The sequence below is a fragment of the Toxotes jaculatrix genome, chromosome 14 (genome assembly GCF_017976425.1).
Source record: "Toxotes jaculatrix isolate fToxJac2 chromosome 14, fToxJac2.pri, whole genome shotgun sequence".
Classification (NCBI taxonomy): Eukaryota; Metazoa; Chordata; class Actinopteri; family Toxotidae; genus Toxotes; species Toxotes jaculatrix.
The window spans coordinates 2,720,731-2,742,212 of record NC_054407.1 but is presented as its reverse complement, the minus strand read 5'-3'; the positions used below and the strand labels follow the sequence as shown (position 1 = coordinate 2,742,212).

The 21,482-nt window shown below is 41.2% G+C and overlaps 1 protein-coding gene across 1 annotated transcript in view; it reads left to right on the top strand.

The window, feature by feature from the left end:
- Nucleotides 1-21,482, top strand: part of LOC121193154 (cadherin-6-like) — a 70,977-nt gene that overhangs the window by 18,027 nt on the left and 31,468 nt on the right. Inside the window, exons 2-4 of the mRNA XM_041055336.1 lie at nt 10,068-10,412; nt 20,109-20,403; nt 20,564-20,683. Coding sequence (XP_040911270.1) covers nt 10,194-10,412; nt 20,109-20,403; nt 20,564-20,683 — 634 coding nt within the window. The 5' untranslated portion in view covers nt 10,068-10,193. The remainder of the gene's footprint in view (nt 1-10,067; nt 10,413-20,108; nt 20,404-20,563; nt 20,684-21,482) is intronic.

Sequence of the window (21,482 nt, the reverse complement as noted above, 5' to 3'; positions counted from 1 at the left end):
TGTGTGCACTGATGCTTTAATGACATAATGGTCTGCGTGAACATTCAGTGCTAAAAACAATGAGGCACTTTTCTCTTTCTCTCTGTTCTCAGTAACATCAAATAGGTGAATTCACTTGTTTAATGCTCTGCTTTGTAACTTTCTAAGTGATATTTTACAGTGTCATTAAAAAAAATAGTTTTAATGTAATTTCCCCCACATATTAAACACGATTTCTTCTACATAATGGAATCAACAGTGGTCATTTCTGAGGTGCATCCAGTGATACGTCAAACCTGTGTTAGTGCTACAGACTTTAGCAGAAAATACCTTCAGGTGAAAAGCAACAGTGCAACACAAATGAGACTTCTACACCTTCTTGATATTACTTTGAAGCTGGCGATAGTGTTTTTCAGTGTGGAGCTGTTTTTCTTTGTTTGCTCTGATGTGCCAAAATTAATTAACGATGCAGTCAGCCTATGGTTTGGACGCAACTCCATATTCCTAAAGAATATAATAGGTTAAAAAGGCCGGAGGTGGATAAAGAAAATCTACTTTTTACTTTTCTAAGATAGTAACTGTATGAGCTTAAAGTATTATCATGATTTCTATGGATAAACAGTGTTTTTGCATAGATATATTGGTTAGATCTGGATGCATCCTGTTGAAGAGTTTAGTGAAGCATCTGTTCCCAGCTCTTAATCAGAGGTGGGGAAGTTAAATGTAATGTACAATCCCCAAACCAAGCACTTCGTTGTAATTCTTGAGTTCAAGTCTTTAATCTTACAAAAAAGAAATATACAGTTTGAGTTTAAATTTTTTTATATTTTATATTTTTTATATATTTCTTCACCCCAAAAACGATTGCATGACAATAGAGAGAAATAGCAATTTTAATGCTGAATAATACCCCTTTGTTTAGTCCATCTGAAACTGCTGAAGCTTCACATTAATGTGAGCTGACCTTTGGCTAAGGTTAAGGTTAGGTTCAACTTAATCAGTTGAAGGTGTTTGCTCAGTCCCGTTCAACATCTTTGGCAAAGCGTGTAAAGGAGACAAATTTGAGGCTGAAAAAAGTATTTCTGTCAGATGTGTGGACCCATCATGTTATTTTCATTTGAAACTTTTTGGTTTGGTTTTTGGTTTTTGTTCAAAAGAACAGATATGTTGATTTTGTATTCTTTGTAGTATTTTGAAGCATCAGAGACCACGAGTGATGGTAATAAGAGTCTTGATCACAGCAGGAGTGTTGAGAACAGAGTCAGGACACTATGTGATGGCCTGCGGACCACACACTGTCTACACACTAGCTGCTCTTCATACACAAAGATTACTGCTCCTGTGTGTGTGTGTTTGGGTGTATATTCAGGTGTTGGTGTTATTGATCTCTGCTTTACAACAAAAGGACTGTAAAGCCTGTCTGGGTGGGTGTTGAGGTGACTACCCGGGCACAGTGAACGCTGAATAGCTGATGTAGCTGTGGTTCTAAGAAGACAGAGGTTGGGTAGTAGATACGTGTTTACAGAAGCTATTTCCTTCACCAAGCACTTGAACTGAGCACTCTGAGGCTGACCACAGGAATAGAAATGGGTGGTTTCCCGGTAACCATCGGAAATGAATCAATCACACCTCCTCAGTATTTGTATGAAATGGACTAGTCCAGTCAATTTCTCTGAGGACACTGAAGTATGTCAACATATATGTCAACAGCATATGCAGTTGCTTTGCCCTCTCCTTCTTTTCCTGTTTTAGCTGTATACACCAGGACCATATTCCCAAAAATGCCATCAGCAGTCTTAATGAACAAAAACAGCTTGGCTGTAGATGTGTATACCAACCAATATTACCTCGATTAAATCAGTAAACATCATGTAGCATTTTGCTTTTACCTTACCTGAGCAGTGATGGCTTGCTTCTAATGGGGCTTAATATGATGTGATGTGCTGCCATATTGAAGGTCATTGGTTAAACATCAACAGCTGATAGCATTTCAACATTTTGCTGTTTCAACCAAACAACTAAAGTAAAACGTAGTGTTTTTCTGGGAAGTGATCATTTAAACACTGACAGCTCAATCACGGAAGAATATTGTATTTAGACAATAGCATCATAATTCTTGCTATACACAGGTCTGTCTGCTAATTAACACATGATTTCACACCAAAAGGTTTTATCTCAGCATTAGGCAAATGGTAAAATTTGAGAGTAGAGTTAATGAGATGTGAGTTTATCTGTTACAAAATGTGCCAAATTGCAGCAGTTATCTTTCACTTATCTTTTTTAGCTTAGCTGCTAGCTACTGTTGGGCCCCAGAGTCTTCTTAAAAGTTGGATTTCATTGGTATTGATCAAAGCTAATGCTTAAAGGATGAGGCAAGCTATGTGGTATACTTCTGTTGTTTTGTTTTTATTGCAATTATCCTTTCGTCCTTATGCTATAAATAGTGAGTAGGACACCAAATGTGTATTGATCCATGGTTAAATACGTTACTTCCTCCTGTGAAAGTAAACCTTTCTAAAATCTACAGTGTTTCATGAAATTTCTGAGTAGTTTTTAAAGATTCATGTCTTCAGTAGGAACCAGTGAGCTGAGGGCTGAGTGCCACTGAGAGGGCAGGGCAGTCAGAAGGTATTGCCAGATGGACCGACACATTGTAGGTTGTGGTCTTTTCATGTGCTGCATTTCTAGCCAGTTTATACTCACTTGGCTAAGATTTTGGAAGACATTTAAGAAAAGCTGAAATCTGAATGACTTTCTTTGAAAAATATTCTACAGTTGTTCATAACTGTTTTAAAACAACTTAGAAAACAGCGTAGGCCCAGATTGTTCTCATGCTCAAGAGCTGAAAATCTACTGCAGCTAAATCCACAGTTAGTCAGGGGGGCAGCGCAGCACACACATCAGAGACAAGTCACTTCCACCCAGTATCAGACTGACCTTAAGTGTCCACTAGTATATCACGACAAACTCTTTGAGAGAGCAAAACCCTACTGTAAGTGTAACAAAGAAATCTGTGTCCCTGTAAGAAGATGAATGGTCAGAAGATAATTGGTGAAATGCTCCTTCAGTGTTAAAGTAGCAGCTGTATTATATCAGTGTGTAGTCCAAGGCCGAGCAGAGAGCGCTGACTTTTTGTCCACGGTCCTCAGATTTGAATCACAGTGAATATCACTTAGAGAATTCAATAAGGTTGAAATTCTGCATTTTACAATGATACACAATAATATTCTGCAGCAAACATGAATAAGAAATAGCTAACAGTCTGTATACCACAACCTTTCAGTGTCTAACTCTGAACGACTTTACACAATCTTATTTTTTAGCGACAGTAATGGTGTGGCATTGTTCACTTGGTCGCTTGTTCCTTCAGGCTACCACTGTGGTCCAGAGTGAAATCTGAACAACTGTTGCATGGACTGCATTGACATTTTTATAAAGACTGTCATGGTCCCAGGAGGATGAATCCTAATTAGCTATCCCCTGACCTTTCATTTAGCACCTTGCTAGCGTGACTGTAAACTCTTATGGGATCAGAAGTGCTAGTGGGATTTTTGAGCAGTGTCTGACGCCACCTCTCCCAATACCTTCGTGGCGTTGAGCAATTTTCGTAACCCTCTGAAACCGACAATCATGCCCACTTAGCCAGGTGTGAGAGCTCTTTAAAGCTCTTTTTTTCTTCTTGATACACCTACTTCCTCACCTTTTCTTTGTACAGATAGTGTGTGTGTGTGTGTGTTTGTGTGTGTGTGTGTGTTATCCCCATCTGAAAGACTATAACATCCTGCCCCTCTGACAGTGGGCTTTTCATCTAAAGGAACTCCAAAGTAATGTTTTAACTTACATTAATCACTGAGCAAGAGTCGTTTATGGCAGCATTAGATTTTTTTTTTAATATGATTTTTGCATCAGTATGATGAAGTACTTTGATTTGTGACATATCCCAAGAATTTACTATCATGAAATACAGAATATTATTCTGTAATTAAAATTAAATATACTGTGATAGAAAATTCATCCCCATTGTCCACCCCTTGTCTCCACACAGGATAAATGTTTCTCTCAGTATTAATAATACTTGTAGTACAGGATGTAACACAGGATGCAGGAAGCAAAAGCAAGAAGATGCTTCCTTGCCAGTGTGACTTATTTTAAATGAGTTATCTGGGTTTCTCATAATCATAACCCAGTTATGATGTTTACATACACCAAGCCAAAAACTGGGTTACTGACTGACTGGGTTCTTTGTGCATGTTCCCTCACACGGAATATCTAACAAGATGACTGACTGACAGACAGACAGACAGACAGACAGACAGACAGACAGACAGACAGACCGACTGACTGCTAAGTGGATTAGGAAAACGTGCATGTATTGACTGTTCCTGGCCAACTGACCAGCTGACTGACTGAGCAGCTCAGTGACACTCTGTGTTCCTAATGTCTGGTCTGTATTAAAGAGAATGATTCATGGCGATGTCGTGTGGATCACAAAAAAAAAGTTGCAGAAAAAGTTCACTCTTTAAAAACTTGTAGTGAAGTGTCTAAAGTCAAGGTGCAGCTCCAGCACCTCGTTTATGGTTTATTCATAATGAGACTTCACACCCCCCAACTACCAGGGACTGGACTATCTGACGGCTCTGTGAGTGTGTGTTTGTCAGCGTGTGTGTGTGTGTGTGTGTGTGTGTGTGTGTGGTTCTGAGGCAGAGACAGTGTGTGAGTTAAAACTGGACAGGCGGTGTGGATGCTGTTGGCTGCCTTCAGATGGCTGGTCTATTCTGATGGAAAGGGGTGGCTGAGTTTGTACTTGTCACACACACGCGCACACACACACACACACGTACGCACAAGCTGCTCGGTGGCTGACATTCTCCTTTTTTCACCTCTAATTGGTCCTCTGGGAGTTGTCAGAGGTCTCAGTGGCTGTCTGCAAGGTGGCAACACATACACACACAAACACACATGCACAGGCACACACACTAGCACAGCCATGCATCAGGAGAAGTAAGGAGATGGAGGGAACAGAGGAGGAGAGGTGCTCTGATTGTCACCTGAAGGTCATGAACATTTATCACTGTTTGTAAAGACAAAGGAGGGAAGATTAGAGAGGAAATACCACGCTGGCCTAGGATGCTGTTCTAAACTGGGCAAAACTGTTGTGTGAATCCTATCTGCTTTAATAACAGTCTCACTATGATTTGGGGCCTATCAACTCATACATGCCTCCTATTTATAAGCCTGTATAGTTGAAAAGGCCATGGCGTTGCAGGTGTATTGTGTTGGCTACAGCCTACGGAGCCTAGCTGTGATTCAGTGATTGCTGTTCCAGATGTTCCAGCTCGCGTCTCCACGTAATTAAATAGTGGAGTTTTTTTCTTTTTTCTGTGCTGTGCCTGAGCTGGAAGTCACCATCTCATCACACTGTAGCACTGTCTTTTGTCTCATTGTGGTGGAAAGGCTCGTTAGGCCTTTGCCTTGGACACGTCATTCAAAAGAAGTTGTAGAGTTATTCTGATTTTGCTCAGATATTTCTACAAATGTTTCCAACAACAGTTTAGACCAACACGTCACTTGCTTGGTTGCCTTTGCTGGGAAAACATGGCACTTGCTCTGGAATGCTAAGATTTTTTTCCCTGAAGTATTCATGCGTGCGCTTCTGCTGTGCAGTGTAGTGCAGCAGCAGGTGATCTCTCTCACTAAACTACACACCAAAATCAGTGTCTGAGTACTTGGTTTGGTACCACCAGATATTTCATATCTCACTGGTATCTCAAAGAACACATAAGCACAATGCAGCCAACCTGCACAGCTTTAGCACAGGGCTGTTTTCAGTCTGAGCCCAGGAAGAGATGCAAAGCTCAATATGCTAACACCGATGTTCATTTGAAATCATCAAGTCTAATGCGGTGGTAGGTGCAGTATCTCCTATTGGTAACATTCTTACTCCAAACTACAATTTCTCACAGCGTTACATCTCGTCTGCTTTGTTTGCTTTCAGTTACTGCAATGGCTGCATTTGTGCCGCTAAACCCATTTTGAGCAGATGGTGCTCAAGATCAACTGCTGATAGATTTAAATAACTGTGGAGAGTTCCATTGATATTTGTGCAGCGACGCCCTGTCAACATGTTGAAAAGCTCCTCTGGATAAAAGAGGAAGCGTAGCAGATTATTTTGGAAACTTTCCAATCTCGTAACCAGTCTGATAATCGCACGCAATTAGCCTGATGGGGAACGAGCAGCGTTGCAGGACATAATCAGATCTTCTGGTGTAGCTGCTGCTCTCTAGCCCACAGACTCCACTTCTGTGAATCTCTGTTTTCCACTATGTGTAAGCATGAATAGTTTTTGAAGACATATCTGCTTTTTCATCCGCCTTGTTAAAAGAAATGATGTTTTTTAAAAAAAGTGGCAGTAACAGTGTGATGAATTATATAAGCCACTACTACTACTTACCTGATACATTTTTTCATGTCTTTCAGGAAAGACTGGTACATTCTCAAATATAAAACACTTTGGTAAAAAAAAAGTACAGTAAAGTATATGTGGTTCAGTCCTTTACAATGGCCAACTTTAGATATTTTTATTTTTCCTTTGAAGTCCAACTGCTTTGTGATGGAAAAGTATCGAGCATTTCACACAAACTGTACGTCAAGGCTTTCCTCGCAGACACTGCAGATGCATGCAACTGCTGTTTGGCTGCTGAAAAAATGTAATACGCACACAACTAAGACCGTGGAAAAAGAAAAATGTCAGAGGTGGTTGTTTATGTCATCAGTGAGTTACACTGATTACACCGATAAACAAAGAAGACTGGATTTGAAAATGAATTATCGGCAGACGTGAGAGTTAATCTGCTGTGAGGGCTTGGACTCAGGCCAGTACAGCAGCAGCTTTTAAAGAGCATTTTGGTGACACTAAAGAAAAAAAAAACAAACCGCTCTCTACAGTAACTAGGCAATGGGGGGAAAATCGCTTCAAACCGGAAAACTTAAAGGCTGCAGCCTCCTTCACGGCCCCACAATGCTGCGGTGAGGCTCGTTAAAAACGGAGTGAAGGCGTCCAGCCACAATCAATCAGTCTCCTGTGTGTTCTTCATCTGATTCAATTAAAGCCTTTTCATAAAGCGCCAGCTTAATGGGACTAATGGAGTAGAGCCACGGGCCAAGATGGAGGCAAGGAAGGCCAAGAGACAGGGAAAGAATGAGCGGCAACGCTTTGTGATTCATCCGTTTGAAGCTGAAAGAACAGCAGTGACTTGCTGCTAGTAGGTGAGCTACTGTTAGAGTGTGAGTTTAATGTCCTGGTTTAGTTCACTCCAACTTTGTCAAGATTCAATGTCTTTATAATGCAGGATACAAGAATAATTGTGGTGTTTGCTTTAATGGATAGTAATAAGGTGTTTTCATTGTAATACAGGAGCAGCACTGCTTCAGCCTTTGCCGCTGACTCACCACAGTCACCACCGTCATGTTGTGGTGAGTTGTGTTTGAAATCCACAGTTGCATATCAGGGCTGCACCCTAGTGCTGAAAATGTGAACTGATGTGCTGGATTATCCTTCAAATCAAGCACCGCGAAGCCAGTGCACAACAAGCGCAATTATTTGATTAGTCGCTCAGTCATTTTAATCAGTCCGTTCAAGATCATGTCTGTTTGGCCCTGATGAGCAGCCTCAGAGCAGAAGAACCGCCTCACCCTACAAGTCTTTCTCTCTCTCAATCCCAAAAAATGTGACACGGATCTGGTGGGGAACAAAGTGTTTCCAAGCCGTGTCAACAGAATGCAATGGGTTGTATTTGTATGGAAAGTAGCTCAGATAAAAAAGAACATTATTTTTTGCTCTGTTGCAGCAAGACACTGACAGAGCTCTGTGTGGGAAGATAAAAGCACATTTCCTTTCAGTGTTGTAATTGCTGTGTAAGCGTTTCTTCCATATCCTTCAACATGAATGTGTATGGATTTATTGATCCAGTGCTGTTTTTAAGTGCACAAAGGCAGTATTTGGATGCTGTTTTTGTTTCGTTTGTTTTCGTTTTTTTTTTTTTTTTTTTCCGATGCTGCAACCATTAATTCAGTGGTCAATCTGATTTTTGAGGGAAATGTTTATTTAAAGCCAAAACCATTTGTCTCTGTGAAATGATGCAGGCAGGAGAGACAGAGAGGAGGATATATTTACATATGCCTTTACTGCAGGTTTAAGGCCTTTCTGTCGTTCTCACAGCTACAGACACACACTTCACAACACTGTTAAGATGAAACGTTATTTCCTGTGAACAGGTTGTTCCCGGTGAAAGCTTTGTTCCTCATGACGGACGGGTGAAAGGGGAGAACGTTCTGTAAACGAGCCTAAAACCTTTCTGCCTGGTCGAACCAATAAGTCGGTAAAAATCGAGATTTAACTGCACCTGAACCTCAGTTTTTTTTTTTCAAAAAGTCCTAATTCACAATCACTTAAATGAACCAAAATCAATGAAAAAAAAAAATCATCAATACTGCTTTAAAGAAAAAAGGTATGAAACTGTAGCTAATAAGCAGAGACGGAAGGTGAAGGACAGCACAGGGAGCTTTAGTTCCTGAGACATGCCCGAGACAGAAAGGAGGTATTTAGTCCTACCTTCATCATTACATATAACATCAGTGAAAGTACATTCATGAATAATTCACTCCTCTCACTATGTAAACACACATCTTGATAAAAGGCCTTTTCAAGCCTCAACCTTCAGCAGTCACAGATAGTGAAGATTACATGCCACTTATCTTTCATATTTTTTAACCTTGTCAGTATCCTCTCGCTGGTTTCAGTAACGCTCCGCGGCGCTGCCGTTATCCCTGCCTCTCTCAGGTCCTTTCACTGGATTTCTGTCTTTGTTGCGTTAATGTGAAATGATAGTCTGACTCTTACTGCTTTTGTTAAACATCTTTCTCCGTGTGTTACTAATAATTGTACAGCCGGGCGGTGGGAGTGTGGAGTGCATTTATGGGTTGGCCCCTTTATGCCAGGGGAAAAATAAATCTCTGTTTTCAGAGAAGCGACGAAGGTAAATTGGAATATTCAACATTGTCAGAGCGAAAGAGAAGATTCAGCCATGTGAACTAAAAATGGCTGAGTTTATGAGGGGATGAGGGGCTCTTTCTACAACTGGATCCAGTTCTGGACTGGACTAGTTCCTCCAGGGTGCTTAGGCTGTTTGATTTACTGTTACTTTTTGGGGAATTGGGATCAAATTATACATTGTGATGCATATATCATTTCATTAGAAATCATATTAATTCTCCGTTCCTTAGGCTGTTCGACCACATGCAGTGAAATTCAAAGCAGTTAAATAGTGCTGGTCAGAAGTGTAAACACCAGATATTCAGCATAAATAAAATGATCCACATCACAACGCTTCTGTGTCAATCACAAACACAGGATGTTATTTCAGCCAGGCCTTTATTCCTGTTGATGCAGACTCAACGCTTCTTCTACATTCAATATGATGCACAGGTCCACAGCACTAATTCCATCAGTGGAACAAGAGTCAAGTCATGCACACCAGTCTGCCAATCATTGTTCTCTCTGTTTTCAGAAAAAAAAATAAATAAATAAATAAAAAGCTGCAGAGTAGAAGCAACTGGACCGTTAGCGGAAGAAGTATTTTAGAGTATCAAGCTGACATAACTTCCATTTTTTAATGGATTAACGTTATGTGAATTTTTATAAGTATGTCATAAAGTCATAAAGTAAGTAGTTTGTATTTTTGAACCAGGATTTTTATCTGTGGCGTATCTCCTGCTTCTGTGATGCTATTTCAGGGAACGCTTCTATGGTCACATCAGAGATCGATATGGTCTTTTAAGTTGTGTTTTTTTTTCCTATTCACCACAACTTGATTTGCATACATTTACAAATCAATAAGATGAAGACTCTGCACTCCTACATAAAGCAGTTCAGGTGCCAAGAAATCCATAGACCCTCTTCACAATGCAGTCTTATTAAATCTGGACCTCTTCTCTGTTCCTCTCTCTCTCTCTCTCTCTCTCTCTCTCTCTCTCTCTCTCTCTCTCTCTCTCTCTCTCTCTCTCTCTCTCTCTCTCTCTCTCTCTTACAGCCTCCTTCTCCAGTCAGTCAAAACGTGAAGGACTATGACTGGTAGATCCACCTCCCATTTCAAGGTGATCCAGCTGGGAAGATAGAACATTTGTGACCTGTTAGATCCTGCACTTCCTCCAGGAAAATGAGGACTATCTTACCGGGCATCATCTGTCTCTGTCTTGGCATGTCCCTGGATGCATTGTCTTTGAGTGGACGGGGGAGAGAGACAGTAGATGGAGAGGGAACTCGAGCAACGGTCAGAGGAGAGAAGCTGCTCAAAAGAGTGAGACGAGGCTGGATGTGGAACCAGTTTTTCCTGCAGGAAGAGTACACCGGCAGTGACTATCAGTACATTGGAAAGGTAAGAGCTGTGCACAGTGGCACATGTTGTCAAATATAATTCCCCTGATTAGTTGGAAAGACACTCATCAGACATGTTTGTTCTTCTTTCCTACATTACTGGCTTTATTAATATGAATTTATGCTAAGGTTAATCACTCTTTACACATTTTGCTCATGACTTTCTGTGCCTGCGAGCTTAATGAATTACCACTGCTGATGATCCTTACAAGGGGAGCATCTACCATTTAATACAGTTTTCATGTGAAGATTTACACACTAAGCTGCTGGGTTTGGGGAACCAACATGCAAATACATAAAAACAAGAAAAAAGAAAGAATATTTTGAAGCGAGATAATGTAACTTTTGAAAGAAGAAATAAGTCTCTTACACATGAAAAGGTGAACTGCGTGGTTCATTAACCTCAGCGGTTCTGGTTAAGGGCCAGGACAGGTTGCTTACTGTGGCTAATGTTAGCTAACGTTAGCAAACTTAAGACAGATATTGCTGTGTAACGGACTTTACTGAGTCAGTCGGTTTTGTGACTCTTCTTTACTTATGGTACTGGTACAGACAACGGTCAATGATTTTCAGGTTTGGCGTGAGAGATCGTTTAAAGGATGATATAATTACACAGACATTCTACATACAGCTTTAAGTCCGGCTCACCATCACAGCGTGGAGCGCACTGAGCATCATAACACACTGTACAACATTGTGTTTTAGGTGTCTCTTGATCATCGGAGGTCTGTTGATGCTGTGGAGCAGTGAGAGTGAAACACTGCTGCAGCTCTGTTTCCTCAGACTGTCACTGTTAGAGGCTTTCACAGCTCAAATAATGGAGCTCTAAAATTGTTACGGTGTGATATTTTAGCTCATCCAAACTGTAAAGATTTGTGTTGGTGTTAGCTGCCCAGCGACTGCACTTTGGGGGGAGGGGGGGGGGGGGGGGGGGGGGGTGCTGATGGGAGGAAAATGGCAGCATAGAAAGTGCAAAGTGGAGTGAATTTATCAGGAGGGTGTAGAGTTTTCTCACCTCGCCTGCAGAGAGATGTCTGTACATATGTAATGACTATTAATGCCGTCCTGTTGATATCTCTCGCCCAAGCTATATATATAAATAGATATGTAAATCTTAATGCAGGAGTTTATCAGGCCGTAACTTGTGTTTTCCACAAACAGAAAAACTTTTAAAAACGTTGAATCTTCTGTCCTACTTTCTGATTTTTTCCCACTTCATTTTACAAACCACCACGCTGAACACTGGCATAATTAAAAAGCGCAAACGAGGAAGAAGTGGAACTGATACCGTTATTGTTCGTCTCTCTAGTCGGTGTGAACACAAGCAAAAACTGTGACAGTGGCTGCACCTTATGCTCATGTTTTATTAAGTTCCTGAGGTGGAAAAGGGCTAGAAGTGAATGAGTTCATGCAGCTCCAGCATCTGTGTCTGGGGCACGTGTTCTTCACAATGACCAAAAGGGCTACAATAAATAAGAGCACAGACATAAAAAATTCAGATGCTGCCATACAGGGCAAGAGGTCTCACTTCCACAACACCTTACTGAGGTGCTTTATGTTGGGTTTTTTTATTTATTTTATTTCATTTTATTTTTATCTGCACTTCTTGCAACTCTTAAGTTGAAGAAAGTTTTTTTTTTTTTGCACATGCTGTGCATAACCTACGACCGAAGCCACTGCTTGTTCTGCGACAGTGCCACCGTGCTAATTAATGACTGTAATGTTGAATGTCTGGCATCTATCAACATACACAAACAACATACACGTACCTCATACAAACCTCTTCCAAACTGAATGAAGACAGGAGAAGAAGAAAACATATTTACAGAGTCAGTCTTGTTTAAGACCCTCAGGGCCAAGAAAGGTTTGATCCCTTCATTCGCAGCTGAGGCCCTCGGTGAAGCTGTACATTAAACAAGCTGTTTGATGATGTATCATTCCACTTGTGATGAAGTGTATAATGTTCATTTACCTTGCATGGAGATATTGGGGTCATGTGGGGATTTTTCCATCTAACTTGCTGCTGTGTTTAATATCTAGAGGAGATTCTCACTTGTAGGTCCCATTAGTGAAGTTAGAACACAGAGATGATAGTTGGTGCTGTGCTGTTTGATCAGTAGCCAGATGCCGGGAGGTATTGTGCTGCTCCGTATGAAGCCTGCTGTCTGACAGCACAAAAACAAAGTAAGCTTTGAAACAAACAAGAGTTTGCCATGATTGAGGTAAACACAGAAAGAAGCAAGACAGAGTCAGCAGACTTTTCCCGCCTGCTGGGGTGTTGCCTTCGCTGCAGGGGGTCTGCTGAGTGCTTCAGATATGTGCTTTAGTGACAACAATATGGTTTTGACACAGTTTACCGGGGACAGGGAAGTGTTTAGCAGAGGCAGCAGTATGGTTAGGCAAACATTAATAACATGTTTTTACTCCTGATACCATGGAGCGCAGACATTTAAGAATCATCTGATACAGAATGTTTATTCAATTCCTGATCCAGTTCATTAATATTCAGTTACACAGCTGCACAGCAAGCACCTTTAGATGCACTCTGCTTGACATCATCCCGATCAGACAGCAAATAACAAACAGTGCAGGCTCTAAGCTCAGTTCATCAGGCTCCAAATCCAGCTCCATGTCTGGGAGTCAGACTGGGAGAAGAAACCTAACACCAGTGGCTTTGTGCCCGTGTGTTGTGGTGTGTTCATGTGCAGAGTCAACTATGTTCTTTCAAAAAGATGGAAAGATAACTCTGATCTGTCACAGTCTGGGTTTTACTTTCACACTTTCCAGTCTGACTTCCTGCTTCAACCTTGACCTGCTGCGCTTGCCGTAGTCGTGCAATGAGGGATTGTTGACTGACCTCTGACTGGCTCAATTGTTAGAATTGTGAGTATGGTGTTATAACACTATGGTTGAACTTAGTAAGACTGAGAAACTGTAGATCTTTTAGAGTCAGCAGTGCTGTAGAAGTCTGTAGACGCATCAGCGGTTGACACATGGAATTTCTTGCCCTAAGTGAAAATCCAATCTTTGTGAATTGACCCCGACACCACTGATATTTGTGGAACCACCAAGGTTCACACTCTAGGTTAAAATCATAAGCTCCATTAGAACTCTGTCTACTGGAGTCAACAGCACTAGCTTTGATCTTTCTCTAAAAAAAAAAAAAAAAGATATCACATTTTCCCAGATAGCTCATGCGGCATCATCTGTTCTATGATTAAATTACAGTTTTTAATATTTGACTAAGTGGCACAACTTTCTTGGATATCATCCCATAATTCCAGTGCATGTCCTACAGCCCTCGGACAGAAAGATCTTTGTTCTTACTTCTTCTTTGAGGTGTTTGGATGCATGATGTATGTCTAGAAGAAGTCCATTAGCTACCATGGCAAAAAATATTTTCAATACTACACAACCTGAATCTTACCACTATGTTAAGACCCGCTGCTGCAGGGTTTTTCAATAAAGTCCCAAACAGCAAAGAACAGAAAAAGTCTTTCAGTGGTAGCTTATAAATATGGTACCACTGTCAGCATGAATATGATTTTGATAAATCATAAGAGACAGCAGTATGGTGGAGATATGGTAGCAGAGACAGTGGATGTGGGACACATAAGGACTCCAGAAAACATACTCTGCTCTGAAAATGTGCTGTGGTGAAATGTCCGCAGGCTTCGTCAGCTCGCGTTAGGTGAAAGCACGGAGGTGTTGCAGCCCTGCAGACTGACAGATCAAATCAGACTGAACACCGCTGGAGAGAAAAGGCAGCAAGGATCAAAAAAGAGAGAGGGAGGAGGCAGAAAGGGAAAGAAGGGCAGAGAGCGAGGGGGGGGGAGGAAAGGGAAAGGGGAGGGAAGCAAAGGAAATAAGGAAAGAATGGAAGAAACAGAGGAAGCACAGGTTTTGTAATGTGAAAAATATTCACCAAAAAAAAAAAAAGGTACTGTTGAAAGAAAACTTGAGAAGACGAGGACAGGTCGAACAAAAGAACAACAGGAAAGAAACAAGAGCAGTGAAAGTCAGCTATAAGAAGACAAAGAGGTGAGGGGCAGCAGGAAGAAAAAAGCAGACAGAAGCAGAGGGTGAAAAGGTGAAATACAGCAGGTGGATTTAAGCAGGAAAAGCCAACACATAAGCTGAGCTTCCACTCACAGCTAAATATCAACTCTTAGTAGTTCCCTCGCCGCTGGACACGTTTGCAGCAGAACTTTTGATACAGAAATGAGACAGTGAGTAGCGATGTTATATGATGTGTAAGTCATTCAATAATAAATGAAATGGGCTGATAGCTAAAGAGTGGTTATGTGGAATGTTGTCTAAAATCCATCAGACCAGCATAACCTTAAATCAAGGACAAGCTGCAGCGTGGGTAAATACTCAATCCTCTATTGGCATATCTTGTACTGCAATTACAGTATGGGTCGTGGTGTAATACATTTCTCAATTGAGAAGGTGGTGGATGGATGTAAATCACCTCACAGTATAAACTGTAATCCAGCACTGTAAGCTGTACAGAAAATGGATGGATGCTGTGTATCAGTGTAAATCCCGGTTTTGTAGCCGTTAGCTGACGATGATTAGAATATCTGACATGCTGTGTTTAATATGTAGAGCTCAATAAATATACATAGTTATTTATATGTAACGTGTAGTTGTCTGATACATACATATCATAGATGATATAGAAACCAAAACCATCAGTTTTGGTTTCATGTGCAGAGCTTGTGCAGAGATATGTCTCTGTGTTTTCTGGCGGCTTCCCAGTACAAAGGAAATTCAGCATGTTGTGTTCACAGCATCCCAAAAAAAAAAAAAAAAAAAAAAGACATTTAACAAACTCAGCAACAACATCTCTTTCCAAAAACTGTCCCTGTTACTTTGGATAGACCGCAGAACAGGAACACGCTGCTGTGCGCTCTAGTACCGTGGTTATGATTAGGTTTTTAGAGTGCTCAGGTGTTTTGCCCATGTAAAAAACCACATGCTGGTTTCAAACAGCTGGATGAACATGTGTTCCAGAATCTACTTGGAGTACGCTCTCCCTCGAACACTTTTCTATCAAGTAAAAGTAAGAATGTCCCCAAAAATGCTTGATGTTTGTAGTGTCGTACTGGTCCTCCATTACTGGTGATCAGGTGGAGAAGCTAAACCCAGCAGAGTGGTGAATGCAGCAGAGCCCACACAGCCAGAGACCGAACAGAGTTTATCCTCAGCTGCTGAGGTAAACAAATGACATTGATTTGAAATGACATAAGGTTTGGTGGATTTTGAGGAGACAAAGAGACACCTGCACCACCGCAGACATTCAGAAAGTATTATTAGAATCCCATATTGAAGGATCTGAATAAGCAGGTCTCTCTGTTCTATGGCAGCATCATGTCCTGAATATGACAGTCCCTTCACCTCTGTCGTATCAGGATTTCACCACAAGTCTGAGAGTTTGATGTCTTAAAAGACAGAGACTACGAGCTACGAGAATGTGCATTTTATTTATTTATTTCTTTGGCCGTTTGCTCATGTTGATGCTTTAACTTAGAACCAGTGCTTTAGAGCTAAATTTTCCAAAATATTCCCTCTCAGAGGTGGAGAGGGGGGGAAAAAAACTGCACACAACAGGAGGACCTGCCTGTGTGAAAGTATAAGGTTTTCATTGCACATCAGTGCCTCGTGAAGACACAGAGGATGATCTATAAGTTGGACTCAGTGACACAGGTTGAGACCACACAGCTACAGCCTCTGTTTTTGATGCTGCATGCCTCAGTGGCACAATTCTTCCTGTTCATGCACCAGAACCAAGCAGATGAAGTGTGACCCATCCCTCCACACTGCTGATTTGCAGTGTTGGTGTGTGTATGTGTGTGTGTGTGGTTAAGTGGGGGGTTATCAGCAGTGAGCCAGGAAGACCCGGAGGGAAAAAAAAATAGCTTTTTGCTGTCTTTGAAAAGTAGTGCAAGTGTAGGAGAGTCTAATTATCCCCTCAGTCTAATCAGAGTTGTGCAAAATTCTGTTTGGAGTGGTTTAGTTGTTCCCAGAATCATCCATCATCCACCGAAACAGCAAGTCCAGCTAACCAGAGACTAAAGTTTTATTAAAACCATTATTCTCCACCAGAGGAATCATTTTAATGCAGTTTTGTGCAGCATTCCAGTATTTGTTTCACACACGCAATTATAGAACTCCATTCACAGAGGATTTTAATTCTTTTTTTTTTTTTTTTTTTTTGGGCCATTGCTGCTAAAATCTGCTGTAATTTCTGCAATAGTGAAAAAGACTGGAGAGCAGTAGAGGTAGAGAGGGTGCTGGAACCCAAATCAGCATGGACAAGCACAACAGTTGACAAATGAAAGCGAGACTAGGCAATTTTAGCTGCTGCGTGAGCCGTGAGCGATGATTATGCAATAATGCTAAATGCTAAAGCTACTGTAACAGTAGCACAAGTGAGGAACAGTCATAAAGTATGGAAATTGACTCAGTAATGTCCAGAATAACGCAGGAATATCCACCTAAAGTGCACCTCAGCCTCCATAATTTACCGCTCATACCAGACCATAACAGCTTTACACACCAGGGAGTGTATTGGATTGAGCAAAGGTGCATTTTTTGTTGTTGTTGTTGTTGTTTTTAAATATAATGTTACATTTTAAGAGAAAACAAAATGTGTTAGATGTTGTCCAGCACTACAATCAATCATGTTGCCCGTTTGAGTCAACGTGTAAACTATGTGAGTGCTTGTTAGGAGCAGTAAATTAAAGAAATACAATGACTGTGAATGCTGGTCGCTATTTTTGCTATCGTTTTTCTGTCACCATCTCTCAGGCTCTGGCACTGGCTGATGACATCATCGTAATGGCCCCTACAAAGCTCAAGCACAACACAGGAACTATTTATATCACTGTAAAAAAAAAAACAAAAAAAAACTGGACTCACAGTTAGCTTTTCAGAGACCAGGACCCTGGCCATGTGGAATAGATGCCAAGGTGTATTGAAGCGTGTGGTGGCCCAACATCTCAGACATTCTGTTGGTTTCTCCTGTTATCTGTTTCCCATCTGCTGGGCACTTGGGCATCAACCAATTAAAATCAGTGTGAGCCTACGCAGAAGAACATGCAGAGCACCAAGGCACAAACTCAGTTAAATTCAGTGCCCAGAAAGGTGAAGGCCAACCTTCAGTACGTTTGGACGGATCATGTATTGAGTATGTGGAACAGGCAGTGCTCTCGAGAAAAGCTGAATTTAGCTGCATTTCAGAGGCTTTCTGCATTGTAATAACATCAATAGCTTAAGCAGACTTTAGACTTTTTTTGCTTCTTTTTTTTTTTTTTTTTGCTTCAGAAGCGCAGGACTTCTGTGGGGACAGAGATATTAAGTTGAAAGGAAAATCCTCTCATTGACAGGCCAGCAGAACTCCAACAGGCCAAGTCTGCAAATTTGGATTTTTTTTTTTTTTTGAGGAGGAGGGAGAAGAGGCTGTGAGTCAGCACTCTTGTTTCCCATCAAGGTTCATTGGTATGGGCAGGAAAGTGTGTTCTGTAGGCCGAAAAGCCCAGAAGCTGACCCAGTCATTGAGTTATTGGTTTTGATAACACCCCATACTGTGGGGGGGGCAGAGCAGAGCAGAGCAGAGCCTGTTCCTCTTTTTAAAAAGGCTCACAAAATGAACTTAGCATGTGAAGCTACTGAAAGAATGAAACATGAGTCCAGTGTTGTTGCTGTGTTAATCCTTTCATCCATGATAAGTGATCTATGATTCCTTTGGTGTATGACTGAACTCATCCCACATACAACCAACAGCTTTGCCAAGTCCCTATACACATACGGCACAGTGGAGCTGCAGTGTTTCATCAGCTGTATGCTGCAGAATGATATCTGTTACTGAGGTTTTATAGAACAGACAAGTCCTCAGGTCCATCTTATATCCCCTATCATCACAATCAGCCCCGTTCTGATTGTGTGAGATCGCCCATCAAACCCACAGTCAGAAAATGAATGTCATTTTCATCTCTGTGTTTTTAGGGCAAAAATAGGTTGGGACTGAGCTTATCTAGCTAGCTAACCCTCAGCCTGGAAGTCAGAGGAAGTTCATTCAATTTCAGAAGCTTCAAAAAAACTGTCTCATTTACAGCCTTGGCGTTCATCTTGCATTCATCTTGTGGTTTACTGTCCTCTTGTGGCCACAGTAGGTTATTGTCTCTGGAAGTAAGAGTGACTACCAAGCATCTGCCCTTTCTATCATTCTTGTGGGCGGGGCTGTGTCCCACCTACGAAGGCTGAGGGCTTGTCAAGTTGGGGGCGGTTTGTTCTTCAGCTTTTCTTGTCTGTCTGCAGAAGCCACCGCACACCTCGGATTTACAGTACATGCTTTATATTGTTCAGCTCTAATGGCTTTCACACAGACACACACATATAATCAAAGGCTTCAGCCCAACACCTCACTTGAAGGAGCAAAGCAGGGATGAAGGGATGAAATATGAACAGAGAGCCACTCGAGGTTGAGAGATCCAGACAAAGACAGAGAGAGAGAGAGAGACGGGTTACTGCTGCAGGTGCAAAAGCAGCAGATCTCACAGCAGATCCGATAGATGTTTACTCCTTCAGGCACAACACAAACTCTGCTTTCTGTTGCTCCCTCTTCATTTTCAGCCGTGCCTTCACAAGACTCTTGTTTAGTTTCTCAAACTGGAGCTGGCTCTCCATCTTTTTTTCTGTGTCTTTGACTTTGCTTTTTTTATGCTTCATCTTATATAAACCTGTCACCATCATCCACTGGCTTGTCCATCCTCTTTTGCCTCAGTCAATAATCCATCAGTAAGCACTTTCTATACATACAGTAAATGTAAGGAAACTAAGGCTGAAACACTGTGTGTGTTTGGTCCATCCAGTGAAAGAGAGGTAGAATTACATGGGTTTCACTGGCACAGGAAACACAGGAAAATGTCCAGAGATATTCCTAATAATTTCTCATTGATTACTTACGTTCCACTGAGGAGGTAGAATGCTATCATGACATATTGTGTTGGACAAAGCAGCCACACATTCAGCAAGTCTTCCAAACTAAATGACTACTTATCAGGTGACTTGATTCCAAACCAATTCAGAAAAGTAGAACTCTAACTCAAACATTTTCAAGAATAAATTCTGAAATTAAAAATTTTCTCCTAAAATTGCAACTTTATTTTCATTTTCCATTTCCCCTGTACTGGTCCTTTCACTCATACATAAGTGGGATTGCAAAAATCATTAACAAGTACACGTGTAGACTAACAATGAATGGACACGGCTAAATCAAAATAAATTTAGAACATTGTACTGAATCATTATACTGTAGTTTTCTGTTTCAGCTGTTACTGGCTGCATTTGAATAATCTTTAGTTCTGTTAGGACTGGAAACCTTAAAATGTGGACTCGATATCCATCCAACAATTTCTTTAAAGACTGGGGTACAACCCCACATTATCAAATGTGGGGTTGTACCCCAAATGAAGGTCACATTTTCTGAAAGAAAATAAATAACTCAAAGTCTAAGAAAATATATTGAGGGGTTTACAGACTACAGGAGTCTTTGTATCCTACAGTGACATTGAAATATAGTGTACTGAAGCTCTGAAATACTCAGGTCTGTTATGTAATGGTCACTCAGTGGATGATAAACAGGCACATAAATATATATCTCTGTGTGTGTGTGTGTGTCCCTCTGCAGCTCCAGTCAGACCAGGACCACGGCAATGGTCAAATCAAGTATGTTCTGTCTGGCGAGGGGGCTGGCACCATCTTTGTCATTGACGAGAATAACGGCGACCTGCACGCCACCCGCCGCCTGGATCGCGAGGAAAAGGCTTTTTACATCCTCAAAGCCACGGTGGTCAACAAACGGACAGGTCAAAAGCTGGAGCCAGAGACTGAGTTCACCATCAAGCTCCACGATATCAATGATAATGAGCCTCAGTTCAGCAAAGAGGTTTACACTGGCAGCGTACCCGAGAGGTCTGATATTGGTAAGGGCTCCGACGGGACTTACTATAGAATACGTTTTAAGTTGTTTTCTAGTAATTGTGAAATAATGTGAAATTTTCTAAATCATTGAACCATCATAGGGGTAACCCAGCTGTTGTGATCTGTGTTGTCAGTAACAATCATGTGAATGTTGTCTCTCAGGTACGTCAGTCATCCAGGTGACAGCTACAGATGCTGATGACGGTATGTATGGGAACAGTGCCAAACTGGTCTACAGCATCAGCCAGGGACACCCATACTTCTCTGTGGACCCAAACACAGGTATTTTTTGACAGATTCATCCTTTAAATCCTAGCCCCTGTGTTGTAGCTAATGTTTATATATCATATACTTTTTTTTAAATGCCAAGTTTCTGTACTGGGACGGGAGTGAAACAAAAAGGTTGAGGAAACCTCAAGTCAGCACTTCCTGTAGCTGCCTCAAAGTAAAAGCTTAAAATTGTTTGTGGCTCGTGGAACATTTTAATGTGAAGTAGCAGCAGGAAGTGACACTGACATTTTGGCAAATGTCAGTGTCAGTGCAGAAAAAACTGCAACAAAAGATTGAATTAAAACTCCATCCATCTATATTAAGCAGGAGTACACTCAAATGCTGTATCTTATTTACAGTTGGATTGTTGACTTGAAGTTCCACTTTCCTCTTTCTAAGTGCCACTTCTGGATCTCGCTCATTCATTTTTATCGGATTCAATTTAGCAGATCCTCCTTGGAGGATTTTTTTTTTCCCCCTAGTGTCTGTACCAACACCAGAATTTAATTTGGGGAAACAGCTTGAATCAGGTAGCGGGAATAGGAATAGGATGCTCTTCTTTGTTGCAGCTCCATATCTCATTTTAAGCCAATGCATCTGTTTTTTTTTTCTGCATAAAAAGCTGCGGAAAAAAAAACTAGTAATGAAAAGTAAATACACGCTGAGTGCACCTTCACCCTGCATATTTATGGTTGTACCACACTGAAAAAAGAAAGACAAAAGAGAAAATGGGCTTGTCTGCTCTCATGAAATAAAAACACAGCTCCTCTCAGCCCTTCGCTGATCTTATGTACTTTCTCTGTAAATAAAA